We start from the raw sequence: 13,013 nt of genomic DNA on the forward strand, positions 1-13,013 counted from the left end.
GTGAAGTATACTTGAAACACGCAACAAACAGTCTAGAAATATAACATTCTGTACGATTTAGCTGAGGAAACATCTTTACAAAATCATTGTTATTCATGTTCATAAATCAGAGATATCATCATCATCATCAGCTCACTATACGTCCCCAACGAAGGGCTCGGAGTCTACCCAAGTTAAGGGTGATTAGGCCACAGTCAACCACGCTGTCCATGTGCGGGTTGGTTGACTTCACACATATCTTTGAATTTGTTCTCAGATATGTGCAGGTTGCATCACGATGTTTTCCTTCACTTTAAGAACGTCGGATAGATGTACATATGTAAATCGGAAATCGAAAAACACATTGGTACATGGCGGGATTCGAACTCAGGACCTGCAGATTGTAAGTCAAGTGCTTGACCCCTGAGCCACCGACGCTCTCAGAGATAACAATATGTTTAATACATGATTGGTTTGTTATATGGATGCTTCGGAAATATACAGATATACAAACTCGTTCTTTATTTCTTTAGAGAAAATAGCGGCCCTGAGAAAAGTATACATTTTACTTCTTTTTTCTGTCTCTAAAAAGGTTAATCTGTAAAAAGGTTGACAATAAATTAAAATCAATAAAAACTAAAAACGAAACGTCAATCGTATGTGATCGTGCAAATATGTCATACGTATTATTAAATTTATACAAAGCTAATATTTACTGCATCACGAGATCTGTACACAATAGATGTAGGATCGGTTGCAGGGATGTTGTGGGGCATGGCATCAACGGTAGCGCGGCGTACAGAGATGACCCGCACTTTCCATTCCCCAGTGTAAGATTCAAGGAGAATACCAGAGATATTTGTGTATGTACATTTAACTTATATAACAATTAAAACGTTCTTGTCTTTTGTAATCATAGACGTAGACAGCGCTGGTTTCACATTTCCGGCAACCTGAGCGACATTTTTTCGACTCCCCTTTTTGATGTTGCGGAGGAATCTTCCAAAGATGGGGACCACCGAAGCCGCCCCTTTATATTTCTTATCAGTCCATTTTGTTTAAGGCCTTTGGGCTTAGCCACGTTGATTTTAAATTTTTTCTAAATCTTTTATTCAATTTAGTCGTCTTTTTCCGATGTTTGTTTCATTGCCGATAAAATTTTGCGTTTCCTTTTCTCCAAGAGTTTCGTAGATGAGAATAACCGAAGGCAGGAATTACAAGAGTTGAGTCCCTTAGCCCAATTTCCCCAATATAACGTCTGTACTTACCAATATGCTATATTTACTATCTCTAACTTTGGCAACTTTATATTGTAAAATCGTAGTTATAATTATAAGTAACTAGTTGTCGCCCGCGACTCCGTCCACATCCACATCACATCCATCTAAACATTCGCATTTATAATATTAGTCAGTTAAATAAAAAGCAGCTCTTCAAGGCATAATATCGAAAAAAAAATGAAATATAATAGTATCCTATGTCCGTCTCTAAGCTACCTCCTCACCAATTTTCAGCCATATTGGTAAAGCAGTTGTTGAATTATAAATAGTGTAACTAACACGACTTTCTTTTTTATATATAGATAAGATGTTCTTAAATATTTCCTATAGAAGTATGTATATACAGGCTCTGCGTGAGAAAGAGAAAGGTGATTGGAGACAACTGTGCTGTGAGGAGAAGAAGTCTCTCTACCGAGCGTCATTCTGTCAGACGTTCGCAGAGTTCCAAGCACCAACTGGCACTTGGAAGTTTATAGCTGGCTGGGTGTTAATAGTTACGTCTTTTGCTTGGTGGTTTGTGATTTATTATCATCATTATGGTAAGTTTCACCATGTTTTATACAGTATGTTCATCATCACCAACCTACTCTTATCCCTACATAGGGTCGGCACAGTATGTACTCCTCCATACATCTCTATCAGCCGTCATATCTGAATCTACCACCTTCCTACGCATATCCTCTTTCACACAGTCATTCCATACTTTTTTTGGTATTCCCCTACCTTTGTAGCCATTCACATTCAATCTCATTACTTTTTTGCTTATATCATCATCCCTCCATAACATAACATGTCCAAACCACGCTAATCTTCTAATCCTCAATTTCTCGTTCACTGGCGTTACTTTAATAGAGTATGTTGACTTTTTCTATTCTTTTTAATCATATTAAATAATCGTAGTACTTTCCTCATCAGCTCCCAATACGTCCCCACTGAGGGGCTCGGAGCCTACCCTAAATGCAGCGTGACAAGGCCATAGGCAACCAGGCTGGCCAAGTGCGGGTTGGTTGACTTCACACATATCTTTGAATATTTTCTCAGATATGTGTGCAGGTTGCATCACGATGTTTTCCTTCACAGTAAGACCGTCGGGTATATGTACATATGTAAATCGAAAATCGAAAAACACATTGGTACATGGCGGGTTTCGAACCCAAGACCTGCAGATTAGAAGCCAAGTACTTAAATCCCTGAGCCACCGGCGCGCTTGTACGCGTAGTACTTTACTAATATTATAAATGAGAAATTCTGCATGTATAAATGTCTGTTACGATATATTTCCAGAATAGCTTTAGGGATTTGGATGAATTTTAGCAAATAAAAGCTTATACTACTTGAATATTTAATTCCACGTGAACGAAGTCGCGGGATATAGCTAATAAAGGTCTAATATCTCGGTTTCTTTATAGTATACGAACCGTTACCGGCGTCGTTCTCCAAATTAGCTCAGAAAGCACAATTGCGACGAATGCTAGAGCTCCGGGTCAACCCGATAGATGGCATTTCTTCCAAATGGGACTATGACAACGATAAGTGGAAGGTAAAGCCCTTTTTCCACTAAACAACTAATCTCTATTGATATCAACATTTATCTTATATATATAATTCTCGTGTCACAACTTTTGTTCCCATAATCCTCCGAAACGGCTTGACCGATTCTCATGAAATTTTGGAAGCATATTGAGTGGGTCTGAGAATCGGCCAACATCTATTTTTAATCCCGCGCGGACGGAGTCGCGAGCGACAGCTTGTGTTTTATATAATGTTGTACATTTTGTTACAGGATTAATTGTGGAATACAAGAACATTTTAAGATGGAAGATTATTTCTAATTTGGCACACTTATAGTATTTTTCTTCAATAAATTACGTTAAACATTAATATTGCAGTTTAATTTAAACGACGATATTTTCATGTTTTTACTTAATACGCCCTTAGTGGTACAAGTCCTTAGCGGTATATCCAAGCAGTTTAAAGGTCTTTAAAAAAAGAGTATTGTAGAAGGACGCCAACACATTCTCTGTTCCTGTGGTATTGTAGATGTCCATAAACATCAGATTAGGTGACTTGAAGGGTTAGATAAAATGCATTCACTTTGAGGCGATTCCATAGCGAACTTCAATAATGTATAGAATTGACAACAACTTTCGATAAGTCATGCGATTGTCGCTCGGCAGTTCCATACAATTTTGATGTTCGCTATGGAATCGCTTCGAAGCGAATGTACTTTGTTTAACCCCTGAAGCTCATTTGTTTTGTCCTCTTCTATAGTGTGTCTATTTAAAATAGGTTGATAATTCTTTTGACAATTAACTAAAGATGGGTTGATTAAAATCGGTTATGAAAATTTTCGATTTCCGATGGTTGTTCTCATAGAACTTGCAATCGAAAATTTCGTGATGATTGTTTGTGATTTACAATGTAAATGAAATTGTTTTTTTTATCCCAACATTTTTTTCAAAACTACGTAAAAAATAAAACCAAACATTGATATGTTGAGAAGAAAAAAAACTGTTTAAAATGTTTTTTTTTTAGTTAATTGCGCGAGACATTGCTAAATATCTGTAATAAATTTAAAAAGTAATTAAATAAATACTATTATTTCTTGGATTAATATTATTACAAGATTGTTTCACGATATATCATAGTTGCTCGTAATGCGTGTACGGTTCGACACTATGATAACCGTCCAAAAAGTAAACTTCACACAAAAATAATTACATACTTTGTAGGCGTCAGTTGTCAAATAAATCTTAAATAGACTACACTATATATAAAGGTTGTCCAATAGTTTATTTAGGTATAACTACCTAGCTTCCCTTATGATATTGGTAATATACAGGATGTTTGGTTAGCGATGCGTAAATTTAGAAACCTCGTTTGTATAAATATAGGTAATTACTATTTGTTTCGATTTCTTCAGTTACAAGTCTTGCAAGAGATAACATGAAGTGTGCTGTAAGTTTTTTTTGTATATTTTAAATTATACGATTTTTGATTAATTAAAATATTTTACTGATTTTATGGTCACCGACAATCTTTTATTATGAAAAATGTAACTAACGCTAAGCGAAAGTTAAGCTTCAGCATCTTAAACTACCGTTTAACGACTGTGCGTGGCTATTAGTCTAGTTTTGAAATCATTTATTATTTTCAGGTGGCCATTGTGCTTGCTCTGTTCGGCCTTTCAGTGGCCAATCCAGTTGGTCATGGTAATTATTTTTTTCTAACATGTTTTGTACTATTAAAATGCTGGCTCTCATTAAGAAACTATGCTCTACATCTTTGCCAAATATACCTCCGAAAAAACATGCATATTAGTAAGATAATTGAAGAAAACTATATTACTTTATATCAATTCCATGAATAAGTAAGGGAATAGATAAATTAATAAGCAATCACGCCCGTAATCCAGAGGCCTGAGTAAACAGAGATTACGGGTACATTTGGCACACTCTGGCACACCATACAGCTCTCTGTACATAACATTTACACGTCTACAAATTATACCTTTAGAAACAACTAAACATAATTTTGGTCTAGGCAAAGAAAAATCATCTACAATCTACGTTTCTTACTTCGTTTATCTTTGTTCTAATTTGTGCAATTTATTTAATCTGTTAAACAGAGTGTATCATTCGTTGCGTTATATTTGGCTCGTCCACGTACCGACACGTGTTGTCGGTCCAAAGGTCTGACATCGACTGACGACCCCTCTCTCCGGAATGTACTTATGGCGTGTACGCTCGAGACAAACAACATTAGTTTATGCATACACTACACAAAGGAATAAACAAAAGACGGTTCCCCTCCAAATGATTTATGCGTTAGACTCTTTAACGTCTAAAGAAGTATATAAATTTCTTGAATTTACGGGCTTGGGTGCTTATTGTTAGTATTTAAAACAAAAACTGACGCAATACCCTTTTGCAGTGAAGGGATTCGCGGCGAAGAGATCCTTACGTGTTAAGAAATTACACCAGCACAGACCTCGATGGATTGGACTCTAACACATCTACACAACCCCGTAATCTCTGGTTACTCTGGTTGAAGTTAAAAAGCTAGAATAAGATTCACTATTAAACCCTATTTCCACTAAAATAGAAGTCGCGAACGTTTATTTGCTTAGTGGAAAATGGTTTAAGTAATATTTATTTCACAGTGTTAACACCTTCCTCAGGATATTCCAGTGTCATCAATCATGGTATAACCTTACCAGTAATTCAAATACCACGGGTTTATGTTGTACCTAAAGTAATTCAAGCACCAATCATAACTTCTGTTTACCCAAATTTGGATCACGGTTGGCATGGTCACTGATGCGACTTTTGATGAAAAAAATTCTCAATGATTTCGAAAGTCAATTTCTTTTGCTTACTTTATTTTCTGTAATAAAAATGTTTACGATCTGCTGCGTAATTTTATTTAAATTGTTTTAAAGATAATAAACAAAATATTACAATATTCAAATATGCTATTATTCAGTTACTTCGAAAATGTTGATGACATTTGTTATTTCAGTACTAAATATATTACAGAAATGTCATTCACATGATGAATCAACTAATTACGTTTCGGAAACATCTGATGATAGTGAGTTTTTAACTTAATTATAGTAAATAGCGTAAAAACACATTCTATATATAATTGTATGCTATATAACGTTAGGAAGAAAATCCGGAAATGAGCCAGTGTATTGACTCAACGCTAGCCTTACTAAAATGTCGACGTTTGTGACTTCTCGACATTCATTCTGACACTTGACTTTGTAACGAAAGCACGTCATTCGCGTCAGAAGATTGTAATTAATAATGTCTAAAAATAATAAATATCATTTGCTACTGGACAACTAAGTCAGAGGTGGCGAAATATACTAGCATTTGGCCGCGACTTCATCCATACAATATTAAAAAAAAATTACTATGTATACCTACATCTAGTCTTTCAGACTTTGTTCTATATTTGTGTCAAATGTCATCCAGATCCGTTGTGCCGTACACAGTAATAAACATCCATCCATCTAAACACTCGCATTTATAATACTAGTACGATAAGGCATGTCTCTAAGGCAGCTTCCCTTCCCCTGCCCCTTGCCACCTGGCTACTTCCATTGTGCTTACTAAGGTATTAGACCCTTTAAGTAATTATTAAATGAATCTGTAGTTAAATTTTAATCTCTAGTGGAAGAAGAGCCTTTTCGTAGAAATATGTATAAAAAATCTGAGAAATACAACAGTTTATCTATAGACTTATCACCCTCGAAACCTATTACGTATAACACAGAGGTCACAATAGGAGCGACGGAGCCAACGGGTAAGATTTTTGTCCTTCAACCTTATAACTTATTACTATCTCTTTCATTCTCTATTGCGAGAAAGAAAGACAGAGAAAATAATATGCAGGAAACCAAATCTGCTACAAAGTCATAATTTTCTTAACCTTTAAAATGATTTTAAGTAACATATTCTTATGAGGAAAGGAATGGAAGGGGAAGTGAATTCCGTCTAAGGCACAACTCTTTCCGTACGTCCTTACTTATTGCCGAAGTCTATGCTATAAGTTCTTCAGCCAACTGTTACTTTGATGTTTTAGGCAAAGGTGTTGTGCCTCTGAGGATGATGAAGAGACGACTTTTTATATATTCCCGAAATTTCCTTTCATAATTTATAAATATTGCTGATAACTTTCAATTCCATGCATTATTTAAAATATTTTTTTAATATTAAACTTTGCTAGTGGTTAACAAAAATTACGAAAACGAAAAACCCATTGACCAGTCGCTGAATGCTGTCAACCAAGATCTTCATAAGGATCTAGGAATTATAACTGAAGTTAATAGTAAGTTGGTCAAAATCGACACTACACGCAGTTTGCTATGATGAAACATTCATATGAAACATTTCTTTTAAAAATAATGAATTATCAACACATGAAAACAATATGACGTAACAATGAAGACTATAAAATTGTGTGAGGCTTCAATTTATGCGTAATTTAATACTTAGGTATCCCTCGCTATAGTAAACTTTACACAATTTTATAGTTTTTTCGCCTCTCAGTATTTCCAAACAAAACAGAGAGGACAAGCAGTAGCCGCGTTAAAGTAGAGCAAAGTGGGGCGATCGTGCCGGCCGCCAAAAAAAGGACCCCGAAAAAATCTCGCCCGGGACTCCGGAAATGCTAAAACTGGCATTGAGAACAGGCACACGTACTGCAACTAACAATATTATCCAAATTATCAAATCAATAACTTATGTTTTCCAACAGCACCATTTAGAGAAGAGATAACAACTAAAGCAACAACTCTCGGCAACCGTCAAATGCGTAGGATTTACAATCCTGATGAAACGGCTTTAATAGAGGACTATCCGTTCATGGCTGTCTTGTTGATGAACGGAAAGCTATGGTGTGGTGGTGCTATTATAGAGGAAGATACGGTTATGACCGCAGCGCATTGTATGCAATTGTAAGGTTCAAGCTTTGTCAATACAAGGGTGCCAAAAGTGCCCTGTACCTTCGAGATAAGATTCGGTCGTGCTAGCCTCGGCGGTTGCACTGCCGCGAATTTATCATTGCATCCTGATCAGATGATGGTTCATTGGACATTTGATATAATAGTTAAAATGTTTTCCTACTTTTGTGACATTATTCTGATATGGTATAATAAGACTGGAAATGTTTCATTTATCGCAAAGTCGCTTAATCCAATTTTCTTCTCCCACAAACCAGGCAGTACAACAACCGATTCTTCCGTGAATACGTCAAAATGCTGACTGTCCGCGTCGGCTCGAACAACGCGACCGCCGGCGGCCGTGTCTACCGCGTCACTGATATCTTCTTCCATCCAAACTACAAGCCAAATACCTTAGAATTCAATGTAGCTGTCGTCAAACTACATAAGAATATAACAATTAAAAGCGATAGAAACGTGGACGTTATTGGACATTCACGAGAAAAACTGATCCCTACAGATACAGAGGTTACATTTCTAGGATGGGGATCTGTTTGGGTGAGTACACTCGGAGTTGGCACGTCGGGTGAAAGAGTACTCTTGTTTTGGCGTACCAAATCATATGCCTTATTATTACAAAGTTACAAATAAGGTTGAGATGAACTGATATATAAACACTCGGGCGTGAGCGAGCGACGGGCCGCGTCCGCGAAATAATACCAGTACCACTCATCCTGATGAAGGGCCCCCGATGGGCTCGAAACTAGTCGGTGCCGCCACCGGACGTATATACGTGAGTGTTTAGCCGTGTTTATATATCAGTTTAGTATAATGTCTCACGAAAGTTTGAATAATTTAAGGTTGATATGGCAAGTTTACTACATTACAGTTATGATTTAGGGGAAGAAAAAATGTTTTATTTTTCTCATTAAAGGTTATCGTTAGTTCCATACGCATAAAATTATTTTGTGTTCGGCAGTTAAAACAAAAAAGTTTTTTTTTAATAATAGCAACATTTATGGCCTTACATTTCATATATAAATAACTCTTTATATCAGGGTCATGGCAGCATTGAAGAACAAGTATTACTCCAGAAGGTAGTTCTACCAGTCTACGATTTATCGGACTGTCAAGAAGTTTATGGAAAGTGAGTTAATCTGACTATTATTATAAATGCAAAGGTTTGGATGGATGTTAGAAAGTTTCATTAGCACAGCTATCCAGAGCTCGCTACAATTCGGCACAGATGTTGTAGCATTCTTTGCTTTATATTTGGCTCGTTCACGTACCGACACGTGCTACCGGTCCAAAGGTCTGAGATTGACTGACACCCCCTCCCTCCGGCATGTAGAACATAGTCTGGCTACATAGGCTACTTAATTTTCTTTTAATTCCGCGCGAATAGAGTCGTGGACGACAGCTTATAAATTTTTCAATTTAAATTCCAGAGATTTAGTTACACGAACTAACTTTTGTGCCGGATACATAACTGTGCGAAAGAATGTTTGCAATGTAAGTTACAAAACATTATTTAGATTTTTCTATTATCTTAAATTAAAAAAAAAACTCATGTCACAATGTTAGTAACAACTGAGAATGAAACTGAGAATTGGCTACTATCTACTTTTTTATGCCGCACGGACGGAGTCGCGGGAGACAGCTCGCAGTTTTATAAAAAATCATAGCATTCAAATGCTCCTACAAATATTATAAAAAGCTGAAATAATCTTTACTTTCAACACGTTCCGTGAATTACATAATAAACATATTTGAATTAGATAAAGATAAGTATCAAGTGACTCGTGATCGTAGATAAAAGAGAAGCTCTATTAGACCCAACAAATAAACCGGTAAATGACATTACCATACATTCCAATAGTAATACGAAAAATAAGACCCTTATTCCACTAAGCAGCAGGTGCAACCATCACTTCGTACAGCAGCTAGTGAAAATAAGATTACATACTATAGAAATAGGGGTCGTATGCGGCTAATCATTGAATAAAAGCAGGTCTTAACATTAAACGTCCTACTGTCAGTTCTAAAAAAGTGATATAACTTAGACCCTTGATTACTCACTCCACAGCATGACGCGGGAGGTCCAGCTATAATGGATGGTGTCTTAGTAGGTATACTGTCGTTCTCCGCCAAGAGATGTGATAAGCCAGACAAACCCGCGGTATTTACTTCTGTTGGAGCGGTGTCCGATTGGTTGACTAATGTTGACGCTAGGAAAAAAACAAGGTATCTACTTTTTTTTAAAACATCGCTACTATCCTTATTTATACTGGCAACATTAACGAAACCTTAAAAAAGTATGTGTCTGACAGGGTAAATAAATGTCGGTTTTGTTTTTCAGATATTTAGAATCAAAATATCCAGAGAAAATTTAACTGAAAACAGCAATGAAACAATAATATGTTACATCAATAATATATTTCTTCTAATAAAGTACACCAACTTTCTACTCGATAAAGTTGAAGATAAAAAAAAACTTTCAAAATCTTCATAGTTAAACATTCATTTATTTCTATTAAACATACAACATGGAATAATATAAGTTAAAATATGCGTTCATAGCGGACCGATGTTGACGTTTTTTCTCATTGGAATGATATCGAGCTGATTTCAGAGTAAACATTATTAATATTTAGTAATAATTAATTTAATAAGGGGAAAAAATAAGCAAACTCGTTTCTTACATATCGAGTATGGCGGCCATTTGCATTTCCCTCGCCGCGCGACTGTCACTTTGACGTTTACGCGCTCTAAAATTGTGCCAAATGCCTACAGATTTAAAACAGTGTAATAACAATAAGAATTATAATAATTGAGTTCGCATTAAGATTTTAAAGATGCGAATTTAACCATAACAATAACATTGACTTATTGTATGCGATAGTTAACATGAAGCTCCGGTTTGATATCATACACCAAGTTGAGGATGTCAGTGATTACCTGAAAGTGTTAACAGTTAAAAATTTATTCACAATTAAAGGTATATATACAAGGAGCGTTCCTTTCTAATTTGAAGTGCCGCGTCTTCACAAGTTTCTTAATTCTTTAAACAGTCAATAGATAAAAAAATTAATACACTATTTAGGACATGTTTAGGTAGAACATAATCAAATATTTCTTAAAACAGAAACATCAACTTTCTTTGACTGTCCACTTGGCGTGGAACGCTCCACAAGTGTATTTATGTAAGCATGAAGACTAAGCTGTTGAAAAGAAAGATTATTGCAGTGGTACTTCCAATTTTTTACTGTTATTTATTTCAACATCTTGTAAAGAAGGAAAATCATGGTTTAAAAGTATTTGAATCCCATAACTACGCGGTACAATAACTTTTTAATTGTTTTTTTTCACAGAAAACAATTTTTTCTTCTAAAATTGTTTCTTCAATAGATACCTATCATATTATATGAATATTAAAAGTACATATAACTTATAAAAAGGTACTTACAGCTTCCTGCTGGTTCTGGACCATTTTGTTCATCTCCTCAATCTTAACCCGGGTCTCAGCATCAATTTTAGCGGCCACACCTTCCCTAGTACCCATGTGCTATAAGAGTGAAACAAAAACATTTAATTAATTGAAACATTTGATACAAGGTTTAAAAAAGATCTGTCACTAGTCACAAAGTCTTCCTTTTGAGTTCCAGCCTAGTTGTGCTTGATAAAATGAGATTACAAGAAATAAATGTAAAGATCTTAAAATTAAGGAACATGTAGGGCAAATATTATTAATATTGAAAGAAGTAGCAGTTCAGTTTCTTGCCATTACTTCAAATACTTTGTAATAAGAAATGGAAAGGTTAAGTGTACCTTGGCCTCAAATTCTTTGAACTGCCTCTCGCGTTCCTGTCTGTACTTTTCAACCTCATCCTGAGCCTCCTCCTTGGCCTGCTTTAGGCGTTTCGCTTTTCCTGTAATATTTAAATTGACTAGATTAGAACAGATGTTCACAGCTTGTGAAGGAGGTAAGTTACCATGACAATTCTGATAAGATTGCAGTGGTACAGAAGAAGAATTTTGAATAAAACATGATTTTATCTTAAAGCTGTTTAGGCAACACACGCAATGGAAAAGATGTACATATGAGTGTATAATTTGTGTATTTGCTCTAGCAATGTAACAGGACTTCTACTACAGAGAAATATATAACAGTGTTCTGGTTATTTTTTTATGATTATCAGCGGAATTGATTTATACTATTACTTATTTCAATAAGTTTAAAATAGCAAAACACAGTGTGGTAATAAGCTTACCATTTGTTGTGATCATTATCAACAATATCACGGCAAATTGGTGACATTTCACAAACCTTTATGAACCGAGGAAAGTTTATAAAAACTAGAATTGGAAGTAATACTTTAACCTTCAGAGGGTTTATTGTAAGTTTTATGGGAGGACAGATGCCTGTTTACCTCCAGCCTTTGATTTCCAAAACTTACATAAGAAGACCATAATTTTATAAAATTTTTTGATCCATTGTCTTGTATGGGAAGGGTATACGAATATTTTATACAGTTCATAATGTTTAATAACGTTAAATATCTTCTATGGTGCGCTAGGATCAGTCGTATAACAAATAGTTTTTAACTAGAATATAGAGGTATTTTATCTAGATCGCAAAAGATCTCATGGTCATAATCATGTGACGATTTGAAGACTACGCCCAAATTTTAATTTCGAATCTTATACGCCATATATCAGTTATAAATACCTTTTACAAACGATATAGACAACAGAACATGTAATTGGCAATTAAATTGGCAATGAACAATTAACACAATAATCAACTTACGCTTTCTCGCCTCGGAGACCTTTTCAGCGGCGCGTTTCTCAGCAGCCAATAATTGTTGGATCCCCTGTGTCTGGCTCGCCATTTCTAACAATATGCACAAAAATGTGTTATAAGAACTGAGACCAAGACACAAATCGATAGCTGACTGGGTCGCAAAGGAAAAGAGTCATATGATTATTTTAATTCCTACATGTTGTCACAATTGGCGCTGTCAGCAGCTCGTGCTCACTTTACTGTGCGTGAAACGGATTGAAATTTAATTAAAATTTTGATTTTATTCGAAGGAGCATAATATTTTTCAGTTGAAATCCTAATTTTGTGTATTTGTACAATGTGATATAATTTAGAAATCTAAAAAATATTATTTACGGAAACTTAAATCGGATCTTTAAAAAAAATCAACTCAAAAGAAGCAACTTGTAACGGAATGTTCGTAGCAAAAACAGAAATGTTGCTAGAAAAATAAAATGTTACACATTAGTTTCACAAAAGG

At 35.3% G+C, this 13,013-nt stretch overlaps 3 protein-coding genes across 4 annotated transcripts; 2 read left to right on the forward strand and 1 right to left on the reverse strand.

The window, feature by feature from the left end:
- The first annotated feature begins 634 nt into the window (after window positions 1-634).
- Window positions 635-3,137, forward strand: LOC106113339 (cytochrome c oxidase subunit 4 isoform 1, mitochondrial). The gene is made up of 4 exons (XM_013306066.1): window positions 635-842; window positions 1,606-1,798; window positions 2,669-2,799; window positions 3,043-3,137. The coding sequence occupies exons 1-4, from the start codon at window positions 654-656 to the stop codon at window positions 3,046-3,048; spliced, it is 519 nt and encodes a 172-aa protein (XP_013161520.1). The 5' UTR covers window positions 635-653; the 3' UTR covers window positions 3,049-3,137.
- Window positions 3,138-5,753: 2,616 nt separating this feature from the next.
- LOC106113250 (trypsin) lies at window positions 5,754-10,385 on the forward strand. 2 transcript variants are annotated; one of them, XM_013305983.1, is made up of 9 exons: window positions 5,754-5,852; window positions 6,441-6,572; window positions 6,996-7,097; window positions 7,527-7,725; window positions 7,989-8,268; window positions 8,769-8,857; window positions 9,159-9,222; window positions 9,797-9,954; window positions 10,070-10,385. In XM_013305983.1, the coding sequence occupies exons 1-9, from the start codon at window positions 5,756-5,758 to the stop codon at window positions 10,101-10,103; spliced, it is 1,155 nt and encodes a 384-aa protein (XP_013161437.1). In that variant the 5' UTR covers window positions 5,754-5,755; the 3' UTR covers window positions 10,104-10,385. The 2 variants fall into 2 exon arrangements, with proteins under 2 accessions (XP_013161437.1, XP_013161445.1); XM_013305991.1 differs by having other exon boundaries at window positions 5,776-5,852; window positions 6,423-6,572.
- Vha13 (V-type proton ATPase subunit Vha13) lies at window positions 10,130-12,639 on the reverse strand (the record flags this gene model as incomplete). Its single annotated transcript, NM_001312820.1, is given in 4 exon segments — window positions 10,130-10,668; window positions 11,177-11,275; window positions 11,539-11,639; window positions 12,521-12,639. Coding segments are annotated over 4 exon segments (354 nt in total). The 3' UTR covers window positions 10,130-10,596.
- Between the last annotated feature and the right edge of the window lie 374 nt (window positions 12,640-13,013).

Source organism: Papilio xuthus, unplaced genomic scaffold, assembly GCF_000836235.2.
Source record: "Papilio xuthus unplaced genomic scaffold, Pxut_1.1 DF829758.1, whole genome shotgun sequence".
Taxonomy (NCBI): domain Eukaryota; kingdom Metazoa; phylum Arthropoda; class Insecta; order Lepidoptera; family Papilionidae; genus Papilio; species Papilio xuthus.